This window comes from Chroicocephalus ridibundus, chromosome 4, assembly GCF_963924245.1.
Source record: "Chroicocephalus ridibundus chromosome 4, bChrRid1.1, whole genome shotgun sequence".
Classification (NCBI taxonomy): Eukaryota; Metazoa; Chordata; class Aves; order Charadriiformes; family Laridae; genus Chroicocephalus; species Chroicocephalus ridibundus.
In genome coordinates this window covers 91,028,712-91,054,425 of record NC_086287.1, presented here as the reverse complement: position 1 = coordinate 91,054,425, position 25,714 = coordinate 91,028,712, and the positions used below count along the sequence as shown (strand labels likewise).

Here is a 25,714-nt window from a genome sequence, read left to right as displayed (position 1 = left end):
TATAATCAGGTTGTTACTGTTAGAATAATTGTCGACACATGCAAATCAGTAAAAGTTTTTTTCATTGTAGCAATTGTGCTAAAAAGCTAATCAGTGTGAGATGAGCTGGAGGTGCTTTTATAAACTACCTAGAGAAGGTTTTGGCAGGGTAACTCTATCGAGTTTCTGCACATGCTAGTTCTTTGCAACTGTGCTTCCAGCAAAAGCCGCTTCTCCCACTGCAAATCCATTTGCTGCTTTCTCTTTCAAGCGGGCGTCCCGGCAGCTCTTGAAGAGATAGGAAATTTTTTATAAGAGCCCAGCGGATTCACTACTAAAATGTCACTATTGAACACAACCATGAAATAGCACATTTCTGCAGATTCAGGGCGAGTTATTTTTTTTCTAAGGGATGGGCAGAAAAGAGGTGAGAAGTGGCTCACTACTGCGAAGCTTTAGTCCATCCGGATCAATACAGCTCCTGTCAGACTGCGGATCCTGGCTGGTACCAGCAAGGGATTACTCCAGCTGCCATAAAAACCTCAGTTTTGCCCTGGCTAATACTAAAGTCACAGAGAAAACACTTTCACCTGGAAGCATCCCCCCAGGACAGGGCAGGGGAGCCGGGAGTCTCTGCTCCAGCACAGGATTGGAACCTGAGCCTGTGAGACACAAACATATTCACGAGATCCAGGCCTGGCCCCTATTAACATCTATTAACTTTGGGATTGGGATTCATCTCATAACGAAGGAAGGGAATTAATGTTTCTGCAAATTAATTTCCAAAAGGAAAGCGTAACGAATTGGTGAATATGCTGAATAATCATTTTAGCACAGTTTATGTCCCGTGCCAATCTAAGGCTTCGCAATATTGCTGCCTTCCAAAGCAGAGGTTAGTGCCACAGGCATCCCCTGGGCACTGCTTCAGTGGTTTCTTTCACACCCACTTGCCTCCTTTGTTTCCCTCATGTTGCCTTTTTCTCATCAAAACTTTCCAAAGAATTACAGTCCAGAGTAAATCTTGAAGACACTGGGACTAGGTTATCGCAGAGATGGGGAATAACTCCTTGTCACCCTGAAAAAATGTGAGGTATTTTTGTCATGCTTGCTAGTAAAGAAAATAATTACCTCTAGCAGAAGATGAAATTATGATTCTCAAGGTGGAAGATGATGCTTTTTTCAGTGTTTTTCTTTTTTTAAAGTCTGCAACTTTTCCTAGGGAAAAGTGCGCCCAGTATTTATGAACTATAGCTTTTTTTTCCCCCCTTTTTTAAAAAATTACTACCTGGGAAAAAAAAAGGGTGTTAGCCAAAATAGTGCAATTCCAAATAAAGGAATCTTCTGAACTGTTAAGAGAGCTGAAAGAGACTGTAAACATTGCTGAATGGACAGTTACTTAAAAGTTAATGAGACCTTGAAAATGTAGTAGCTTGGTGAAACCTATTCTAGCACAGAAATCTGGATCATAGGCACAAAAAGCAAAATTATTAACAACATAGATGTTTTGTTAGAAAATGTGTTCCAGACTCATGATCCTCAACCTTGAAATCACCAGACAACATTAGTTAAAGTTGTAAAAGAGATTAGTTAAAGACGTAAAAGAGAGGAATGGAAACGTCTGCTCAGTCTGTGAAGTCAACGGCAGAAAAGATAAAGTGAAAGCTTCCAAGCGATGAAGAACAAGAGGCTGAGTCTCTGTCTTGGATAAAGTGGGAAACACTCATCCCTTAACCAGGAATGTGAAGTATCTGCTATGAAGAACACGTAACTACAGTAAAGGACAGACCCAGTGATTCACAGAAAAGGTATCACGTCAATCCTGTGGCAAGTTTCCTATTCCTAAGAAACCCTGTGAAACAAAAATTTCATTATAAAGGCCAAATACTTCAAACAAAGTTACCTGAGACCTGGATCCTCATTCTGAGAGTTTTTTCTTCAAGAAAAAAAAATAAAATAGGGTTCCCTTGGCTATATCAGGTATTTCAGATAAAAAATTTACATAAAAGTATATTTACTGTGATGAACCAGCATAAATATATCCACTAGCTTTTCTTAGCTAAGCAACAAAAGAAAAAGAAAAAAGGGACCAGCACAAGAAAGGAAAAAAATTAACACACAATAAATTGACCGTGCAATAAGTAGCAATTCAGAAAGAAAATCTGTGAAGAAGCTGATACTGCCAGAAAAGTAATCGAAGTTTGCTGTGCTGACAGAGCTGGGGCATTCCTGAGTTGGCTAAACTTGCACCGGACTTATTTCTAAGATTCAGCTATTTCTGAGTCGAGCGCCGTTAACGCCAGAGATGATAGGAGAGCAATAATGTTCTGCTGACTTAGAAAAGCCTCTGAGTTTCTTGGCAGGTTGCAGCTCGGGGCCTGGCAGGAAAACCAGCCCCAATGCTGCTCGCTCCCTCTCCTTTCCCCGTGAAGCACACAGCACTGTCCCGCCAGCTCTGTTTAAACCACATGTACGTGACAGCCAGTATAAAACATGCAGCTGCTGCAGGTTTCCCTCTCCCGAAACTGATTTTGGCGCGACACTGGTTGCTAGTCCTACGATTGTAAGAGTGTGTTTTCACGTGTTTGATAGGCATAATCTTGAGTGGCAAAGATCCACGTTGGAATCCAGATTTCAGAGTAAAAGGAAAACACTGATCCTCGGAGTTGAGCTGAACCTGATCCAACCCAGAATCCCATTTTTTCTTGCATTAGAGCACCGTCTGAGCCATTATTTGTAGTCTTTGCTGAATGTGGAGCTGATCCCCTCAAGTATATTTCATGTTGTCAGTTCACAATAACAACTGAGTTAATAACTGACATCTCTTAGGGTTTGTTCACCAGGGAGAGCTGTGGGAACCCGCAGCATCACCCCTCAGCCCCTCCTGTTGCCCTACAGAGCCATGTGCTGCTGCTGCTGCTGCCGCAGCCTGCGGCTCCCATTGACCTGCTCGTCCCCCGCCTGCCCCATTACACAGCCCCCAGCACACACATTTACACATTTCCCGTTAAGCTGGTGTTTCTGAATGTCTGGGATGGGCGCCCGTGGGCAGAGCTTTATCAGCAAGGCCGGATGGTTTCACTAACCCATCTCCTGTACCCACCACAACATCGATGCCAGCTCTAAACCAACAAAATGCCACTACATCTCTCCCCTGCCCGCCACCAGATCCCTGAAGCAGGGAGCTCGACAGAAGCAACAGCAGCACGCTGGAAATTCAAGTTGCTGCTAGTACCTGGCCCTGGGAGGAGATGGGGAATAAAAGGTTTATCCTGGCTCAAAGCCCTTCATGTGGACTTCCTAAATGCTACCTCTAGGGAGGAGATACGGGGATTTCCAAACCCAGACAAAATATTTTAGAATGAAACAGAATCAGATCAGAATGATTTGGGTCACAGTTGGGTGCCACCCAATGAGTTAACTCCTTGTTCGCTATTTAACCTATGAAGCATCTAGTATGAAGGCTGAGTTCTCCAAAGGTCAGTGCAAGAGTAAGAAATAAAGGATGTGGGTCTTTTAAGGAAAAGTGTTACACCTTTAGTAAAGTTTGTTTTGTTTTGTTTTTTTTTAGTAGCCTACATTTTCCTATATTTCCTCTAAATTCCTAGCATTTCTTCATGAAAAGTATTTTATACACACACAAGCGCATGCAAATAAATTTGTCCATGAAGAATTTCTCAAGGAAATTTTATGAGTTATTCACACAGATACGAGAATTACTCTGTGTAGACATTACTTCTGGAAAATTATAGAGGCGCTTATGTAAAAACTTGTGCTAAATTGATGATATAAACATATCCTTACCATTGCTCAGCATCAGATCATGTTTTCAGTTGCCTATTACAATACACAAACACAATAATGTTAACTTCATATCAATGTCTATGTGAAAAATACATGGAAGGCTGTCTAATGTTTGGTTAATGGTCTGACTATCCCGAAGAATTGGTAATTCTCATAGGGTTTTATAAATCAGTGAAGAGCCAACAAATTAATAACTTTGTTTCCATAGAAATAGAACTCAACTAATTCCATAAAATGTCACTCTGCCATTATAATTGCAGCAATTAAGATGTTTTTCCTTTTAGTTCTTTAGTTTAGCTTTGTTTGAAAAGAACTGTATTTGTAGTAGGAAAACAGACTATCTTGATGCTTTTTATAGAATCATAGAATAGTTTAGGTTGGAAGGGACCTTCCAGATCATCGAGTCCGACCATTAACCTAAGACTGCCAAACCCACCACTAAACCATGCCCCTCAGCACTACGTCTACCCGTCCTCTAAACACCTCCAGGGATGGTGACTCAACCACTTCCCTGGGCAGCCTCTTCCAATGCTTGACAAAGCTTTCCGTGAAGAAATTTTTGTATAGTTATGTAGCCCAGAGGAATTAATCCCCATTGAGTTAAAATACTTTCCAACCTTGTAGCATGCAATAACAAAGAAGGAAAGGGGAGGTGAGAAATTCAGTAGCATGTGTGATAATGTAGGCATATAATAGTCAAGAAAAATTCATACTGCTGCCCAATCCTATAATATGAAGAAAAAGGCACATTTATCCCTGGCTCATAATAACACAAATTAAGTTTTCTTTTTTTCCAGCTGATTTTGAATACACTACGCACTTCATGGGTGCAGTTCTTACAGAAGAAACTTAATTAATTCTCTTTCATTCTTTTTGTAATAACAGTTAATCTCCTATCTGAGGTTTATTTGACTGAGTACACTGAACTATACAAAAAACATGCAACCACTTTCTGTCCTAAATGTTGGAGCAATGTGTGATATCATGTCACATCTTTTTCTTTATTTTAGCCCAGTTTCTTTTGTTTGCCTAACTCACTACCTTTAATGACCATGGCAAATGAAAAGGGAAGCGTGATTTACCGTTTCTAATCTCTATGAATCAGATTCTCAGGCATTCGAGCTGTCCAAATACACTTTAAAATCCATGGACTTCCCTCCTACCTGTCTGGCCCCCATCACTTTTCAAGACTCTGTATAACCACGTCTTAGTTTTATTTATAATGCCATCAAGTCTAGGTTACATTATAGGTTGCTGCACTGAATTCCCCGCCCCCCGCCTCTGCCTTTAAGGGATGTTAGAAAAATTAAATACTACTTTTCACTTGTTGAACAAAAACATTAAAAGTCAGATTCCACACTCAGTTATGTTCACTCAGTGGATATTCATTGCAACATCCCTTGTCTAACGGATGTTACTGCAACATAAATTCGGCCCTGTACATGTAAATATTAATAGAGAATACTGACAGAAATTGAATTCTGCTAGATTTTCTGAAAAGGATGCCACAAGGTATAGCGCGATTGAGAAAATGGCCCTTTTAGATATATATTTCAACACATATGACCTATGAAAAACCCAGTGTTTTGCAAAGAAATAGATAAGTAAAGGACATTCTTTACAAAGAAAATTATCCTTTTTTTGCTAAAATAAAGAGTTTGTGCTGAACGGTTCTCAGTAATATTCCTTTAGAGGTCAGAAAACACCTTTTTTGTTAGGGTAAGTATCCTGTGTCCATCTGAATGCTTGCTCTGATACACTGCCTACAACAAATCTACTCTATACAGCACAATTTTTATGTCATGTTCATCATCATAATAGCCAAGCCCCTTTCTGGGGCTTACATTAAGCAACATAACAAACGTGTGTCATTTAAGAAATCTGCTGGCCAACGATGGAAAACCTGAAGAAGTTGGAGGAAAAAGCTCCATGTAAGTATTTATGACACAGAAAGAGCTTTCATTAGAGGTTACGGGATTAAGTACTGCAAAGATAAGGAATGGAAGAATTACAGTAGTTTGTTTAACTTTAATTTGCCACACTGACAGCTGCTGATAAACTTTATATTTAGGCCTTGCTTGACTGCAGTGTAGTACCATTGAGACAAATACTTTACCAACAGTCTTCCACTATTTTATCTTATATATACAGCTTTATTTTCTCCTTGATACCTACTGCACTCAGTGCACACAATATATAGTGCTCTGTAAATTCAACGTATTTAATCGTCTCCTAAATTTCTTATTAACTATTATGTCTTAGTTACTCTAGGGTACTTAACCATGGATTGTATGCCCAAGAGTTAAACTTCCCATGCATTTTTCCCTTGTCATTAGGGATCCGAATGTTTCGCCAGCTGCCTTCAATGCATTCCCATAGTATCACTGTGGGACGAATCCCAATGTTTTAATTCAACAGACAAAACACGGAGGCCTCAGGACCTTTCAAACTAAAGGCGTCTGTCCTGAAATGACAGATGTTAAATGAAAAAACTCACACAGCTGCACAAAGAAGAGCTCGTTCAAAGGGTGACAGTTACACAACGATTAAAGCTAACATGGGCTTTTTATTTTTTCCTTGTACTTAAAAACCAAACTCTGCAACAGTTTCCCTGAGTTAAATTAGCAACACAACTGATGTGGAGACATGGAAAGCTGAGACAGTGTTGTTTTCTTTCTCTATTAAAATGTGTTTAAAACACTAGTTAACTTAGAAGCTTCCAGGGCCAGAAGCAACTTTTGAGTGCTCCATTTTGACACTGCAAACCTTGTGCCCGAATAATACAAAAATTTCTTAGTTTAGCCCTGAAGCACTATCAGATAAACTCAGTGGCTGCATTTGTTTTTTATGTATAAAATGCTACCAATGACCCAGGGCTCAATCTCCAGAGAGGCTGGCCCTTAGGCAGGTAGAATTCTATTGGAAATTTCCCATTTGAAAAGAAAACGAGGAAATCTTATTCTGACAGGCCCATTAAAATAGGTAAATGTGTAAAAATTCTCCAGGGTTTGGAATATTCAATGAAATCTGGGTGACACAGGTTAGTACCTCCAAGGCAATGCTATGCTAAGTACTACCCAATGGAGCTGCCCCAAGGGATCCCAAGGGTAATAATTATCTAGATCTCTGTAGAGTAGACATGCATGTCTCTGTAGGCATATTTACCTAGAGCATAACGGTCATAAAATTAGGAAGAAGTCAGTCCTTAGCAATTCACATTTGAACCAAGAATGAATCAGCAGGCTTACTGCTGCTTAACAAAGTGCATAATTTCACTCTTACTCAGAAACTATTTTACAGAAATTGGCATCCTTATTACTAAGTTAATAGAAAAATTCCAATTGAACTCTAGAAGACTTTTTTTCCCATTACAGTAACATTGCAGAGCTCCATTTAGTAAAAATGAGTGCTTAAACCTTCTGACAATTTCCTCACTGAACTTGAATTCTACTCCACGAATAACCAACCGTCTGTGATTCTGAAACAAGATGAGGTTCTTTATGCCTTGAAATGCACAGAGCAGGGATGTTTTAGAGTTGAGCAGCGGCTGTAAACATACAGCAGAAGTTCTGTGTATTTGGGAAAGCTTCTGCTCCAAGATGAAAGCCTATACCCAGATTCAGTGGGAATTTTGGCACGGAGCTGTGTGTCCATGGTTTGTTCTGCCCTTATTTGGGAGATAGCAAATTAATAAAATATAGCCATAACACTCGCACCTCTTATCTTCACAGCAGGGCAAAAAGCTATGAGACAATTACAGTGTTTCCCTTTTGCAATCAGGACATAAATGCCAGAAAACACCTGCTCTGGTGTCATCTTAGATCTATACCTGCTTTAAAGAAAGAAGTGCTGAACTCCACAAGAACAAGAATAGTTTAATTACATAGTTCCACTTGATCACAGGATTCTGGCCTAGATGTGCTACCAGTCTTCCTGGAAAACTTTAGAGTGCTTGGTTTTCCAGCTTTTGCCCTCGTATAAAATAACTGTGGTCATTGGAGCTACAATCTTGCAGAACACCAAATAAATTTCTGTCAAAGCACCACTGAAAGTTGTAACTACGTACAGACACGTATGCGCGATCTAACTTGGCTGAGACTCGAGAATTCAATGGCTTTAAAATATTAACAGAAATTCATACTATCGCCTTCCCTGTCAACTTGCCTCTTTAGACAGCACCCTCAAACTTGATAGCCAACTTATTATAATCAAGATACTCTTTACTTCTTCCAGAGGCAAAATCCTGCCTTTTCTGAAACTAGAAGAGAACAGTAATGACAAAGTGAGTTATTGTCAAGATCTGACTTCCACTGCGAGCATAACTTGTGACTGATATCCTATTGTTATATTTCTCAAGAAGATCTGCAATATTGTTTAGTCAGTGACATGAAAAATGTGCCCTATAATTTCACAGTTCACAGCTATTCACTCTGAGTGCTGACATGGTTGAAATCATAACGTGGCATAATGTTGTTATGCAGGATAAAGACAGAGGATCTAATTAAACTCCCCTTAAATGTTACATTCATTCTTATTAATCAAGAATTTGGGATTCTTAAGGTAATATCAAGAGAAGTTAAAACTGGTTTCTATGGCTTATTTGATTACAGGGAAACACAGATTCTCAATTCTATCATCTAGAGCTTTAATATCAACATATTAAGTATGATTTACGCCAACAGAGTAGAGCAGATGGAAAATTTTAGGAATACGATCTTCTGACAAGTATTATCAGAAGTGATATAGTTTGGCTTCAAGTATCTGCATTCCCTGAAAAACTATGAATCACTGGATTGAGAATTCCTCGGACCCCTGCTTTAGGTAGCCTTTAATTTCATTCAGACACTTCTGCTCTTTCAGGGACTAAACAACAAGAGAGGGATTGGTCTTTTTTTTCCTCAGGAAAGGGACACTATTCTTCAGGAGAATGGCCTCATTCAGTCTGGCTGAAAATTTGCCTTCTGGTCTCCCTCCTTTTCTACTAGAAGAGGGTAAGGAAAAAATAGGTGCTATAGCAAACTGTTTGTGTACATTAATCTTCCCCCAAACCTTGGCAACTGCTAGGAAGAACCAAGCAGTAAGACAAGATGTTAGCTTAGATAAGACAAAGCAAGCGTGGGAGTCCTCGCACCTCCCTGCAAGGCAGAAGCTGGCATACCAAAGCTTAGCACCAACTGGTTAGATGGGATTGTCCTTAAGCACCAAAAATTAAGATATACAAAAGCAGACAAGGAGAGAAGAGGCCTAACATCTGTCCCAACAGAGAGGCAGAGAATATCAGTAAGAAGAGGGCAAAAAGAAACAACGGGGGAGACTTAGAGGTGTTCACCAGTAGGAGAAACACCTGAAGCAACTGAGAAATCAAGGACTCCCAGGGACTCCCCAAGGCACTAAAAGGGAGGGGTTGACAGGTTGGCTGTAACTTAAGCAAACCAGGGAATGCCTATGAGCAGTAAAGGGACTGAATAACAGACTTTGGGAAGCAGACCACCACCAGATGTTTACTGCTCTGACGAAAACAACCTCCTGTCTAGTATAGTATAGCTCCAATATTGAAGCTGACAAAGTTGAAAGTGGCTTTCACGAATGGTCAGCATTAGATGATGTCCATAGCTTTTTTAGGACATGGTTTCCAGCTTGGGCAGATATTTTAATTATCTTGGCACTGGGATTTTACTCCAGTCATTTATTCTCTTCAGTCTCATCTCAGTAGTTCCCACCAGAAACTTTTTTTTTTTTACCAGCTGCTTCCTCCACATTTATTCAGACTCAGTGCTGGCCAGCTACAAACCATCTTCTGAACAGGACAAACAGGGCCTGATTTTAGTCTGAAGCCTTTATCACCCTTCCAGAGTGACATTGGTGTGGTCATGGGTAGGAGAGGAGAATAAAGAAGGCGCAGCATGACTGCAGAAACAATTTTGCTTCTTTCCCATCTTGCTGTAGGCCTAAAGAGTTTGCTGTATGGGGAAAGAGGGGTTTGTTTACATTGTTCAGTAAACAAAAGGTGGAAGTCAGTTTGGTCAAACACCACCACCAATAACAAAAGACAATGTCTTTTTTCATTCATTTTTCCCTACAGATACTAATATTGTGATACTAACATATATATCTCGCAGTGATTACCTACACAGATGGTATTAACACATTTAAGAAACACTTTCATTAAAAGACCGTTCTGTAGAATACTGTTGAGCTAACAGCTGACTAGTGAGTACCTGCAATTACAGATGGTAGTTGTGTAGCGTGAGGGAACTGGCCAAGTTCTTTCAGAAGTGATTAAACCCCTCCTTTTCTGATGTTGCTTGTTGGATACCCCAGTACGTGCAGCTCTCAGGAGTTAGTGTTTCTATCTTTCAAAATTTTGCAGGAAAGACAGAAGAAGAAAAACTTTTTGCTTCGAGCAGACTCCCTCTCTACCTGGCTTTCCTTCTAACTTAAAAATGAGAAAGGAAAAGAAAAACAATGTGCACTGTCCAATATACAGTAACTTCAGATCTAGAGTTGTGCTACAAATTCCCAATGGCTGGGTTCAGGCAAGCCGTAAATAAAACTGCAGAGCCAACTTGAGATGCTCTTGGGTGTAACTTACAGTGAAAAACTCCGGTGCTGCATGCTGAGAGCATGGCTCAGCCATTCATTTATAACAATAGAACTATTCTTCTGTCTGCACAAGGATAACAAATCTCCTGTTGTTAGGAATCAAAGACAAGTCCTTCAGACTCTAGGAGACATATTTAACAATGACTAAGTGTGTTACTTCATAAGCATTCACTCTTTAAGACTTTCTATCCTGCTCTCATTATATAGTACTTCTGTAAGTGATTGTAGTGTATCCCAAAATACAAGTTTACTGACCTCCATCTGCAACAAAAGTGCTTTAAAAAGGCTTGATGTGCAACAAAGTAAGCAAAATTGATCCCTTAAGTGTTTGTGAGGACTGTGATTTGAAGCCTTATCCTTATTCAGAAGGGGGTTCAGGATCTCTGAAAAAATCCTGGCAAGAGATATAAAAAAACCATTTGGATTGTCTTTGCAATCCATGGCTTATATATTCACTACATGTAAGGGTGGTGATTGGCAGCAAAGACATGTAACAGAAGTAAACTTGCTTTTTCCAGTGAATTCTCCTTAGTTTTCTCGAGTCTTTGAGATTTGGAAGAAACTCAACTGAACTATAAATCCCACTTCAGCATAGTTACAGCACTATTTTACAGAATTTTAGGCAAACATTTTTTTTGGGCGAGGAGTATGCAGATCATGGTTGCTACCAATAGAGTTTGAAACACTTCCACTGACTTCCACCAACTCTATAGATACTGAGCCCAAAGTTATGATGACATAATCTAAAGCAAAGTGTGGCCCAGTAGTAAAACTCTCCATTCCCAAAGTCAACAGCCAGTCCATTGTCCAATGGCTCCTGGTGAAATGAGAAATAAAGACAGACAATCACTTTTAATACGGTGTCTGTTAGATTCAGCCTTATCACCCCCTGGTCTGATGTTCAAAGATAAAGCCTCATTAATATATACATTTAGTTTGCAGTATAGAAAAATGCTCTTTATGTTAATGACAAACAGATTCTATCCACCTTTCTGATAGACCAGTAGCTGTTATTTGGAAATGATGACACAGTAAATATGACCTTGCTCCCATTTCCAGAGCAGCTGAGCTATCAAACAGCCAGCCAGTCCAACGGCAGCGCTAAAGCCGTCGAACCCGCAGGCTGCGGGTTAACAGGCAGCTGGGTCGCTGGATCCATCATGGGCCATTCTAATCTGAAATGATTCATCTCAAACAAATGGAGATTTACTGGTGTCATGTTTGTGTAATTCCACTAAATCAATGATATGGTCATATAAGGAGACCAGAATCAAACAAAAGGATGTCAATTACCAAGTAAAAAATTGGCTTTCGAATTTCTACAGTTGAGACTTTACTGCTAAGACAATGCACTTATGCTTCCAGAAGCCACTTATACCACATGGAGTCAGCTGGACTCAGGTGCAGATAAAAAAACTACACACACAGAGAGACATACACACACAAATATCTCTCATTTACATATATTGCTTCAGATATTTTTGGCAGTCTTTCATATTCTCAAACTCATTGCAGTTTGGGTTCCGTTTCTAAGTTCTCCAGCTTCAAATACTGCATTTTAATTCTACTTAATGAATTAGATATGCTTTAGAACTATAATAAACTTTTCTTGTGAAGATATTTCTGAAGCATTGAGTCACATTGCTTACTGAGAATAAATACCTCAATAATATATAAATAATTTAAAATGCAAGAGCACAGTAGGTAATAAAAATACATTGCCATGATAAACCATGAAGCCAGGGAACAACGTTGTTTTAATTAAAAATTACAAATACTCTGCAGTAAACAACTTATTTACACATAGTTAAAAGTCTAACTATTGAATATCCTGGACTTGTTGAATCCAAAAAAGGGAAAAATACTGAAACCAATCTCTTCACACAGACAAATATTGAGGACCGTAACTGTGTTTAATTAAGATCTACTGTTAATAATGGATTTCAGAGAGTGAGCTGCTTCTTTTAATTTCCCAAGGTGGAAAATGTTATTAAATTTGGCCTTTAACTTCTCATTGACATGTACACTTGAAACTTCTGATTAAAATTTCAGAGGTTGGGAAGAAGCACCCAAAATTAAACTCTTAAATCTGGCACAAAAATAACAATGATCCCTGATTAAGAAATCAAATTTCAGAAACTTCATTACTGTTCTATTAATAAATTGTTGGGTTATAATTAAAACGGGGCCTGCTGGATTTCTTTCATGTTTTAATTCTAAAAATGTTGGAAACTGCAAAGGGAATTAAATAATTAGAAAAAAAATAAATAGGTTAATGAATATAAGAAATGTGATCCAACTTGGACAGGTTCCTTTTCTTTCTGGGAGTGATCGCAGCGGAGCAAACATTTTTCTCCACCCAAAGGTATATGTTCAGGAAAAATCACAGGTTCTGTCTGCTTCTTCCTTTCTACAACATCCATAGTCCAAAGCTCACTATACTCCTTGCAGCCTTTTCATAGGAAATCATAGATCTGGGTAAAGTTGTGAAAGTCAGTGTTAACCTAGTCTTAAACAGGGATAATTTAGTGTAAGATTAATCTTGATGCCAGGATTATTTAGCTGGTCAATATGAGCATGTGGTTCTTGTTTCCAGGATGGTGTTTCTAGCTCTACCTTGATTATCTTTGAAATGTTAACCTCAGTAGATGGCAGAAGAGCTGGCACCATGGAAGTTCACTGCTCATCATGTGCAGACAAATAGCTAGAGCTCAGGGTACATGCTTTTGAGTCTTACAAATACTTTGAGCCATATTTTTTTCAGGGTAATACATTTTTGACAGCTTGTTTGAGCTTTTAAATGAAATTCTCAGTCTGCAAAAATACTTCAAGCTGAAGAATAAGAAAGAAAATTGCTTCAAAAGTACAGCTGTCTTTAGGAATTTTTACAAAGTAAGCCATGTTTTTCAAAGAGATAAGTAATTTGAATCTGATTCAGATACGCAATGTTCAAAGAAAGAATTCAATCTAGATGTGGACAATGGCACAAATGGTTTCTGTATACTATTCATGGTTTTTGGAATGCATTTATGATGTTATATCTAGTAGCATAACTAAATTTCCTGATTACAAATAATCATCAAGTTTTATATAGGAAAAAAACCCCTACGAGTTTTATATAGAAAACTAACTAAAAATATCCCTGCAGTTAGACATATCTCATCTGTTACAGGTTGAAAGTAAAAAAAGTAACGTTACTAATTCTCTGTTGTTCTTTTGTTTTCATCCTTCTCCACTTTTGAAAAGATATATACTTTGTTTGTTTGGGGTGATGTACATTGTTCACACAGCACACGCAATAGAAATTCCATAGGTTTTCCATTGATAGACATAAATATGTGTGACCAAAGGGAATGACATAAGGAATCTTTGGAGCGAAAACTAAAATTAAGAATAAAAATGCATTCTGTAAATAAATACATTTAGAAAACAAGGGGAATGACATGCTAAGAATCATCCTTCACACAAACTGATATTTCAATGGCAGAACTCAAAGGCATTTTTGATAAAAACCGAAACATTTGTACTCTATCAACCATTATTTTTGAGGTGATGCAGAGGATTGACACTTTTTATTACATGCCTTGCCTTTTTCTTCCTTCCTTGGAGAAGAGCACACTCGCCTGCTTAAATTCACCTTCTCATCATTTGAATCCAGGGCTGTCAGTGGGGTCCTTTGCAATGGCACGCTTACCAACGCTTGTTACTGACAGAGAACATCTTCAAGATCAGTAGCTTTCTTTTTTTGGAGAACGGTACATATGACAAACCTTCTTAAAGAAGTGCACAATCACTGCTAAATATCACCCTGTGACAGCAGAGTAATCTACGTCTATGGTATATATTAATAGTGCACACTGTTCAAGGAAAGCTTTGAAGTCATTCTCACAAGGATGTTTACGCCCTTTTATATACGTTGATATCCAGGTGAAACGGGACTCACAAGAAGAATGAAAAATTAAACCCAGATATAGATTTTAGTTTTAGTGCCTAACCTGCAATTCTCAAATGCTGAGAAAAGATCAAAATAGGAGATGATGGCACCACTTTATATCTAGGTTTCCTCCTTGCAACATGGCACACGTGTGGATTATATTATCATAGCATAGAAATAATAATTTCCTTTCATCTACCTTGGCAAGGCCAAGTCTTGGCTTACTGTAGCTTCAGTGTTTCACTGGGAAATATTTTCTCAGCCCTTGAATGTGGATGGATGGTCATTATTTCACTGAGGGACATTATAAATGATCACAAACTGACTTAAAGCATATGTAAAACAGATTAATTATTTCTATACACATTTTCAATTGTTACATGTTTTCTCTGGCTCTCATGAAAGAAGAGGAATGAACAAGCAGGTTAAAAGTAATTTTGAAACACTATGCAAAGCTATGGCTATTGCTCCAGACACTTGATTGTTCTATTGCAGTAATCTCATAGCCTACAAAACTACTGCCCACTGTCTAATGCAGTTTGTTGTTTTCATCTGCATCCCTCCATAGCAGGAAAAAAAAAAATTGCCACTTCTTATTTTGTAAAGCCCAAACAACTTTAATTTAATTCTGTAACTGGCAGGCAAATTCTCAGGCACAAAAGACATACTCACTTTTTGATGGATGAAAATTAGAGGCTACTGCACTCACCTGATAGTCTGATGTTGCAAAGTATCTGGATCAGTGGCATTTACTGTTAACACAACGCTGCCAACAGGGATGTTTTCTTGTTTTGTCACTGTCATTGGGTTTGGGTGGAAAACTGGGCCTTCATTGACATCCTCAACAGTGATCTGAACTGTTGCTGTGGAACTGGGGCCATAGGCTATGTCTGGAATTAGCGGGTCTTCGTTTTCTACTTTGATCAGCAGTGTGTGAAACGCTGAAATCTCATAGTCCAAAGGCTGAAAAACATATCATAGCATCAGAGTGCAAGGTACAAAGACACTTCCTACCACTTTTTCATTGTAATCCATTGCAAACTTGCTGAAGATAGAATTAGCCAGCAAGGGACAACAGCATTCATTGCATCCGATACTTGGTGAGAGTTTAGCATTAGACACAATGGTGGCTATAAAGTGCATTGAAGATAATGAACTTTATGGACTTCATGACAGATGGAGATGTCCCTCTACCCAAGAGCATATACTTCTTTGCCATACCTCATACATATAGTTTAATTCTCATATATACATGCTTATTTATGATGTAATACGCATTTAGCAAACAAACCAGTCACACTTAGTAGCTACTTATGATAAGTAACATGGGGGTATTTTCTCAACTCCTACCTTGAAATCAAAAGCACCACCATGGAAATAGATGCCATTTGTCTTAAGAATTGAAAATGCCTCTATTGAAGTCAAACAAAGAAAATTCTGGTACAGGCAGCAACCGGGGCTATTTTCTTTTTTTCTTTTTTAAAGCGTGAGATATAGGATTATCTTCATACAAAGACAGGCAACAAATTTTTCCATGAGACTTTAGAAATGTGGGACCAAAGACGGCTCTCCAGTTCAGTCTGAAGCCATGTCCCTTACTTCCTTGGTATTTGCATCTGTGTTCTCTAACTGAGAACAAAATGTGGCCCTTGAATTCTAATTTTACCCTCAGTCACAAAGAAAATGTGCTGTAAAGTCTCACTATGAATTGTGATGCTTAATGCAAAATGCGTTGTTATTATTTAAGCACAATGGCAATATCATTATCAACAGGCAGGTCCTTATGACTAAAGAAGCAAGGCTACTGTGCCAGAAGAAGGGCTTATACAGATTGTTTGGACAAGGGCTGGAAGCCAACTATATATTATTGAGTAATTTATCCTTGCTGTGCCTTCTCTCATGCAGTAAATCCAGTGAGTGGATTTTACAGTAATAATACAGTACGACAGCAAATTGTTCTTACTTTGACGACAGAGAGCATTCCCTCATTAGTCTGGGGATTGGTGTGGATTTCAAAACTCTGCCCTGGATTTCCATTAATGATGGTGTAGACGGCTCTCCATGCTCCAGTTGCTGGGTCATCTCGGTCACCAACGGTTAGGTTTACTATTACACCTGTGACTCCCTCCTTTACTGTGGCTTGAAACTAGAAAAAAAAACATAGCAGAAATTGTTACCATTTCCAATTAATGACCACACACAGGCACACGAAATATCCAAGCCAGCATTAATTATTTACCACAACAGGAGAAAGATGTAATCCTTGACTGAAACTGAATGTTATAGGCTCTAAATAATACATTCTCGCTCATGAAATATAAGGTAGCACATTACAGCTGCTCTCCATTTAATAGATGGCAGATAGGCAGCAATGTGATAGGAATCAAGCTTTGAAAGATTCTGATCACAAAACACCAGTTCATCTCACATTACCGGAAAAGTGAATCCTGAAGATATATGCAGTGTTGCATAGGTGCACGTGCTCGCGGAAAGGCAACTATATGCATAGCTAAGCAGAAGAGGAAGCTGACCAATATAGCCCAGTCTTGCCCTCCAACGTACTATTATTTACAAATAATCCAGTTTTGCATTTCAGACTATTATTTTCATAAATTACCCCACCCATATCACTTTTCCACTACACTTACTAATACATGAAACATTTTTCACAAAAAGCGTTCCCACACCGTTTTTGGAGAGGTTTCTCTAAGACACTCAAAAATAATTGCACCTTATGCTACCACGTTGTCTGCATAACTCAAAGTCAGTGTTACTTTCTTTTTCCAGTGGAAGAATTTTTTATGACCTTGTGAAGTTTGTTGCGTTGTTGTACTATTCAGCAAGCCAAGCCCTACGAGAAAATTCTAATTTACTATCCAGACAAACAGTGTATAACATCATTCTTATTTATGTAGGAAAAACATTAAGCAAACCGTTGGAAGAGCTTGTAAGGGTCAGACTTAATAATACTCCTCACCTTTCAAGCACTTGAGGCTGACACGCTAAAAGCACTGTATATAAGAGTGATAAGATAATACCTGCTTTATAGGTGGATAAACCAGAATGATAACATAGCTAATCCTGAGAAGTGCTGAACATCAGCAGTACCATTATAGATCATTAGGAAATCTTAGCATTTCTAGGGATTAAGCCTTCAAAAGTCCAAAATTACAAACTTTAATGACACAAATAGGCTTTGCCATACGTGCACTGCTTAAAAGCTACCTCTTGGCTGACAACGTATCACTCAAGGGCAAAAATCACCCAAGTGGCTTCAAGACCTGAATAGACTAAATATCTTTTGCTCTGTTTTGCAGACCACATGAAGCCATAACACTACAGAAGATTTTGTGAGAATACTGAATCCAGAAAATGCATTTTATTAATATATAGGTTTCACAATCGGGACAAATAGTAGGTAAAATGGATTTCCTCATAGTAAAATACTGAGAAAACAACAATGTCTTTTCCTGTGTTCAGTTATCTTTTTTTTCCTTTCTTCCGATAGATTTGACTTATATTTCCAAACTCCTTTTCAATGTAGCTGTATAATTTGAGTGTATGCATTCAATTCAAGCTTTCCATCCTCAAACCTGATTTTATAAAAGGTCGACATTAATGATTGGCTATTTCTATCTTCTTTGGTATATTTAACAAAGAATTTAAAGATTCTTTTGATTTTGGTAGTTAATATGTAACAGGCTGTGATTGAGCTTTGTTTCAGACAGATCATTAAGCTCATTTGCAGTTTAATTAACTCTAAAAGATAATATAACAATATTTTCACTTGCTTTGAAACAAATCAAAAGAAAAACTCTATTAAGAATCTTGGAAATAACAGAGGAAAGATTACCAAGATTGTATTCCGTCCTGCTCAGCAAAATGCTGTCACTGGAAAGCACATTTGGACACCTCTTCCTCTGATTAAAAATAAGTGGTTAGCCTGATTGATATTTTTGTATTATTTCATATTGTCTCAGCTTGAGCATGTATAAAACAAAACGTCAGAACCACAAGGGACAGAATTTTTCCCAACAAGTGTTTGGGACCAAACGATTCCTATTTAGCTATGTAAAAAGGTGACTGGAATTCAAGAAACCTAATCCTAAAGAACCTAACCCTTAGTTTTGACTGGGCATCTGCTCCTAGTTCATATTGATCCTTCTGAAAAATCCATTCCTTAATCCACTAGTCTGATTCAATTAAGTGTTCAATACTCCCTGGATCACCTTGGGAACAGTAAGACCTGTTACGGTAAAAAATTTAAAGATCTGGCTGTTTCATTCAGATACATAATCGTGAAGCCAGTGAGATAAATTTATGATGCTTACCCCACCAGTGCCAGACTACGATGGAAAAGGTTGCCATGATGTGCCAACTAGTTCAAAAATTACTGAAGGTCAGTTTAAGGATATCTAATTCAAGGATATCTCAACCAGGGTTGGCTTTCTTCTACATTCCTATTTCCTCCTTACTTAGGAAGAGTTCTCAGTAGCTTCAATTGCAGTGAGTTAGTAGTGCAGAAAGGGCACGGAGACTTGCTGGGGACATAAAACTGCAGAGCTTCTGACACCTGCAGATCAAGGAAATCCCAACTTCTAGAGGCAAAGGCTGTGCCAAGCCAAATAATTCCAAGCGTGGTGGAACACTCACCCCTAGCATTCTTTGCATTTTAGGTATGACCGTATAAACTCTGCGTTCGTTTATTTGAAGCTGCCTGGAACATTAGACTAAAATCTGTTCAAGATGGATGAAAAAGCAGAAAGATCAAATCACAGAAGGTGTCACATGGGTCTACTCTAACTTTATATTGTAAAAAGTGTAATAAATCACAGATTTGTAATTGCAAAAGACAAATATCTACTGTGAAATAGAGAGGCCTAGAAAAATATGGTGTATATAACCTAGAAGGTGAACTCTTTTGCCTGTTCAGCCACCTTTATATAAAGAATAGACTCCCTAATATTTAGAAAAATATGCTGTATTTATACTAGGTGCTTTTCAAAAACAAAAGAAGGGAATTTAAAAAAACTCTGAAAGGACTAAAATAGGAATTAGATTTGCAAATAGAGAAAATATAAACACAGGTTCATAATATTTCAAAATGAAAGGTTTACATTCACAAAGCCCAGTGCTTAACTGGGAGAGTCTGATCCAGTGCTCTAAAATAAAACCCCATAGTGACTAACACAAATAATTGGATCACAAGTTAATTGATTTTACTCCTTTTAAATATCTGCACATCCCCTAAGCACCACTATAAATTAAGAATAAAATAGATGAGTTCAGTACTTTATTTAAACTGCTATCATCTGCACCCACATAAAAAAAATAATAACTTAGAAGACAAATACCCTGGGTCAGAGTTGCATTTGGCTGGAAGGAGCTATGGTCATTTACTACAACTGAGCATTCGAATATGTAACTTGCTTTATGGAGTGATATGCCATATTGTCCTTTATTGTGTTCATCATGCATACAGCCTAGAAATTCTAGTCATTCTGCCACATTGAGAATTTTATAAACATAGGGGAAAAAAAAGGACCCGTTTCCCCTTTTTCTGTAGCCAAAAGCTTATGAAAAAAGACAGAAAGACAGACAACAGACTGATAGCAACTTAGAAGGAAACAATGAGTCAACAGTGGCCAGCAGTCTAGCTTTAATCATCAGGTTTTTGTAGACAAATAAGACTTTTAACAGGGAACTGAAAGACATCAAGGAAATACAGTGATGGATGTAGATGAAGAGTTCCTCCAAGAGTGTGAGTGTAGCTTGTAAGGAAGCATAAATAGACTTGAAAAGGTAACGAGTGAGCAATGGTTGCTGTCATGATGGACTGATGGGAAGTAGATATTGACCACTAGACATCCTTTAGAGAGATCACAAAGATAGGCATAGAGGTCCCTGAGATTGAAAACAAGCAGTTTATATTTCTTACAACAAAGGACTCAGTAGAGGGGTGTCAAGGAGACGAGTAACGTTTAAAGCAATGTGTTAGAAAACAGCCTATGTAACATCACCCAGGATGGCTCTGAGCAGAAGAAGTATCTCCGTACAGCTATCAAACTCTACTCCTCCTTCCCCCGATCTTGGAAACCTTCTCCAAACTACGTGCAAAGCTTGAGAAGGTAAAATGAAAAATTATGGTGCCAGGCTGACAGGAATTTTATCTTACTGAGTATAGGAAATTCAAGATGGCAGGTGTCTACTGAGAATAATTAGACCTGCATCAAAGGCTTGCTAAAGGGAGAAGTCAAGTGGGGAAACAAATTGAACCACGGCTTAATTTTAGTAGCTGTTTCCTGGTGGAGTCAGGATATAATACAACACTGAGCCAAATCACACTGAGCTCTACAGCAAACTGGTGGGACCCTACAGTGACAGCCCTCACTGAACAGCAAAAGGCCTCAGTAGGGTCTCAGGAAAAAACAATCTTGTCAAATTTCTGCCATGGGGCAGATACATGAAAAGACCACTTTGTAAAATGTTATCACCTGAGAATCCAGACATTAACCCCATCTCAGCCTCAAAGGAAACTGGAAATGGTACCTAACCTCCGTGAAAACTGGATTCTTATCTGACAGCCTTATTAAAGCTTCTGCAGTAAGTGAGGTTTTATTTACTGGCTTCTCAGAGCACAGAGGAACAAATTAACATAACTGGATCAGAATCACCTGAATGTCTACTGTCCAGCAACAGCACGAGCAGTAATAACCTTAACACCTTTATGAAGCCATGAAGTAACTGTCTCAGAGTGGGGTACTGATATACCCAAATTAAAGAGCTGCCACAAGCAGCAAACACAGTGCAAGATAAACGTGTCTGGGATTGGTGATCGCTACCCTATGGCTCATTAAGATTCTGCATGCTGTGATTCCCAGTCAAGAACAAACAAATTAAAACTGCATGTCAGTTTGCATTTATCAGGGCAACATTCCAGTTGAAGGTATTCTGTGCTACTATCATGTGTTTGTTTCCCCATCTATATATCATAAAAGATGAGAAATAATGGGATATATTAATTCACATGTCTCTATTAGAAATTTCCCAGGGAAATTGTATTATTGTATTTGTCCTCCTCCACTGAAGACCACTGCTTTTGCAACCGTATTTTGTCTATCTACTTTCTTGAAAATATAAAGACAAGCTTATACGATCTCTTGCAATCTGCTTGTTCTTTGTCTGTGTCTTTTACTTTGCACACTGTCATTCAGGATGTGTACACCTGAGTGGCCAATATTTATTTGTTAAGGAAATGATGTATCTTCCATAGCTCTGTATCTGCAATATCTCCGAGGACAAAGAGGTTTTCAGGGTGATCACTAAGGTTTGCCATCTCAAGCACTCAGGAACGAGAATCTCATACACGTCAGTAATGAACATTTCTTGCGGAATTCACTGGGACACAAGGCCCAGCTTGCCAGCTAACAATAAGCCAAATAACCTGGTGCTCGGAGCTCATCAGACTTCACGAACTAGGCAGATGAAATACTGGGTGGAAATACTTAGCATAACATTTGTGCATGGAATAAAGTGATACTGACAACTCTTCAGTCATCTTTCATCTCAGCACAATGACCAAACGTGCTGGCTGCCATCTGGGGCCCCTGGCAGGCTGAAAAACAGAGGACCTGACCCACTGCAGTTTATACCAAACTCTCCACATGAGCGATTTAATTGCCAATTTTGTGTTCAGGGCTAACTGTAACTTGGTATTACATTCTCCCTGATCTCCTCTACAGATTTTGAAGGTGTCTTCCCTCTTAAAATTGTGCATAGCCCTTACTATATGGACACAAATAGCTGCTGTATTTCACTAGAGATAGCTGTATTAACGCAACAGATTAAGTCAATGTAAGCTGCACATGAAGCAAAATATGAAGCACTTCAGAAGCCATTTAGAAGAAAGACACTACGTAAATATAAAGCAAAACTGCAGTATGACAAGGATTTGACGGTGTAAACTAGATGCAAAACACAAATTAAAGCTATGAGTCACCTAAACAGTCTTTAATAACTGTTATTGTCTTACTGCCATAATGCTGGCTCGTAGGCACTGTATTATTTCTTAAACTTAAAGTGTTTCTTTCAGCTTATTCTATGTTTTTTCTAAGTACGTAATATTCTTCCATCTCCCTAGTGAAATTACAGAAAGAATTCAATTGTAGCTTAAAAAAAATCTTTCCAAATATATGAAATTGACCATAATCATTTTGGATGCATTTTCACTTTTTACTTTTGAATGAATTTCACAGGCTATGTATTGTAGATGCCTTGCGATCTTTCAAGGCACACATCAGTTACTTTACAAAATAAAAGTAGAGCTCAATAATGAAATAATGAATATTTTTGTCCACTATATGCTGCAGCCTGCAACAACAGCAACACATCCAAAAAATTAATTAGCTAAATGGAAGGCCAAAGATTAAATTCTGCTCTCGGTAACATGGCTAGAAGTTCTGCAGGCTCTATAAATTTGTGCCTTTTTATTGAAAAACACAAAGATGCTTAATATCACTGATATTTATCATGAATGATTGAAAAAAGGCAAGGGGAGTTCCAACATGACTTTATCTCATTTTGCTGCTCGTCAATCTGCTTGGCAAAGCACTGCTAAGGAGTACCCAGGAACACCACAAACAAAGAAACAAGGAATTAGTAATCAGGCTGTTTCCTCATGCTCCAGGTACAAGTCCCTCTGTGAGCAGCTTTCCATCGTGATGAAGGCAAGCTGTCTCTGGGATTCAGTGGGACCACTTCAACAACTCCTTAGGTATTAGCATTCACGATTGAGTAGGGCAGGGACAGAATGCAAAAATAACAGGGTAAGATGGATGGATGGATGGATGGATGGATGGATGGATGGATGGATGGATGGATGGATGGATGGATGGATAACCTGCTGGGTGTCTCAAGAGCTGCCTGTAAAGTTGCCAGAGTGGCAATACAAAGAATCCTCCTATCCCTCTTTCATACATCATAAATCTTAGAAAACTTTGGAAGTTCTACAGTGTAAGATGCTCGTAAGATTCACATATGAATTTAAAGAACTTTCCTTTTTGCTTCTTTCCCACTGCAGTGCTGAAAACCCATTCAGAACTGATGTTGTATTCCCACCCTCTCACTCATGTGCTTGCGGAAGACTAAAAAGCCATTCAGGGACTGTAAATAAGTGATGATGAAGGATACTTGAACATAGCCACTTTTTTTTTTTTTTTAATCGTTTTGAAGACTTTTGTTTACGCTAGACTTTGACTCTTTCTCAGCCCAGCTCATGACCTCACTGAGTGAAGGCAAAAAGATAATTCTAACATGTATTAATCATACGTTGAATGCCTGCTTCAAGGCCTGTTACCCTCCAGGGTATCCATCAAATGTAGTACAGTTGTCCGAAGATTCAGAAGGAAGACAAACATCTCTTTTTTTTTTCCTTTTTTTTTGCAGAATATATAAATAATTTAGAAAGGATTCATTCTTTTTTTCACTTTTCCACCTATAAATGCAAGGTGCTTTCAATTATTTCTAGAATAAATCAAGTACCCACAATGCAACGGACACTTCTAGAATGATCGTCATATCATAGAAAAACAAATACTCGTTCTCTGGATGGACAGAGGACAGTGAAAGGTCACTATAATATTTACTACACTTAAGGCATTTTTGAGAAAAACTCAAAGAAATAATATTGTTATTTTCTTATCCATCAAAAATTCTTTCCCCCCAGGTAGAACAAACCTTATGTTTAAAACAACAGCATCACAGAAAATGATGATCTGACCAAGCCTGAAAGAGCAAACTACACCTATTCACATGTTACAGCATCAGCGTTGCCTAGGGACCAGGGAGATGTCTGCTTTTCACATTTATGAGAGCACTTGCGCTGTATTCAGGCAACCCAGCTACGTATTATTTCTTCCTCAGTGCACTTCCCATCAAGAGCAGTGTTAAGCCTATTTTCTAAGATGCTGGATGTCTTCTTTAAATAGAATGAACTTTAAATAGAATAGACTGAGCTGGATTTTTCTTTCTTTTTCATCCATTGCATTTTAGGACCAGAAAGGTTTTACAGGCTTTTCCCCCATCCGTCCACAGAGTTCTCACTTATGCTAATGATGGTCATGAGGGAAGGGAAGGAGGCCTTGTTAAAGGCTCCCCTTCCACTTTTTGCACAGACTTTTTCATACCCAAACCAATTTTTCAGATGCTGAAGATTAACATCTGAACATCTACGGTCGAGCTTACTGATACTGCCTTACTAATAGAAGACACTTACTCATATTACAAGGAATTCATGCAAACTCTCTTATGCCACTAAGACTGCTTCACATGCCAGTCCCAGCTACAGGTGGGATATATTTGCTCCATGGGTCAAAACTGTAAGCAACAAAGTCTGGGAACCTGTAGGAGGAATAAGTCAAGTTTTTGGGGTTTTTATGGACATGGAATGGGTTCAGAAAAGATGTCCTCTTTAATTGTTGAAGTTGCTATCTGTACCATTTAGGATCCTTAATAGCAGGACCGATGAATTCACTCCTCGCTGAACATCAAAGTGGGAGGTAAAAGGGGAAATTTATCACAACAGAAAGATTATTTTGATAGGATTGACTTTAACATGCGTATGCAGAGACCAGTCAATTTGCTAGATAGCCTGGGAGATTTAGAGGAACGAAGGAGAAACTACTCTAGTGGTTTTAGTGTCCTCCCGGGTATAAATAAATGCAATGTGGCCTCTGTACTGATGGGGAAGGAGCTGGGCAGTGACAAGAGTTTCAGTAGATGAAAGCTACTGATGATTTTTAAATTATTGTCATGTTTACGTTTAAGAAGTAGAAAAAGGGATTTTGTGGCTTCTCTTTAGGAAGGTAACTTCCAGGATTTCTATTCATACATGTATGAAAACTGTATTTTAGTGCTATACAAAAGCAAACTAATGGAAGAAGTTAAAAAAAAAAAAAAAAGAATGCTTCACTAAATAGGTCAAAGAACAAAAATTTCCTAGATAAAATTCTAGAGGGATCTTGTTCATCTGTATAACTACTACTACTACAGTTACAAACGAATGTTCTGTGAAAACCTAATTTCATTATTTAGTACGTTTTTATTTAAGACAAACCTGTTACTCCTCTATACTATTATTTGAGGACTCAACAATGAATAAGATATTTAACTGAATATTTTAACAAACATGCCCTTAGAACTGCCATGAGCTACAACTGTGCACAGATCCGATGAAAAAAAAAACAAACCCAAAACCCCACACCAAGAAATCCATTCTGGCAAGCAAGGGTTTGTACACGTCTTGATGGGGAAAAAGAAACAGAAAAAAGAAAAAGCTCTTTAAGATGATGCTCTTTATTACTCAGGAAATCATTACCTAAATTGGTGTAACCTGTTCTG

At 38.3% G+C, this 25,714-nt stretch overlaps 1 protein-coding gene across 2 annotated transcripts in view; it reads right to left on the bottom strand.

Moving 5' to 3' along the window:
• Positions 1–25,714, bottom strand: part of CDH13 (cadherin 13) — a 501,672-nt gene that overhangs the window by 49,239 nt on the left and 426,719 nt on the right. For both annotated transcript variants that reach the window (XM_063334708.1, XM_063334707.1), the window contains exons 9-10: positions 16,281–16,463; positions 15,027–15,280 (exon numbers count right to left, since the gene is read on the bottom strand). In XM_063334708.1, the coding sequence (XP_063190778.1) occupies positions 15,027–15,280; positions 16,281–16,463 (437 nt within the window). The remainder of the gene's footprint in view (positions 1–15,026; positions 15,281–16,280; positions 16,464–25,714) is intronic.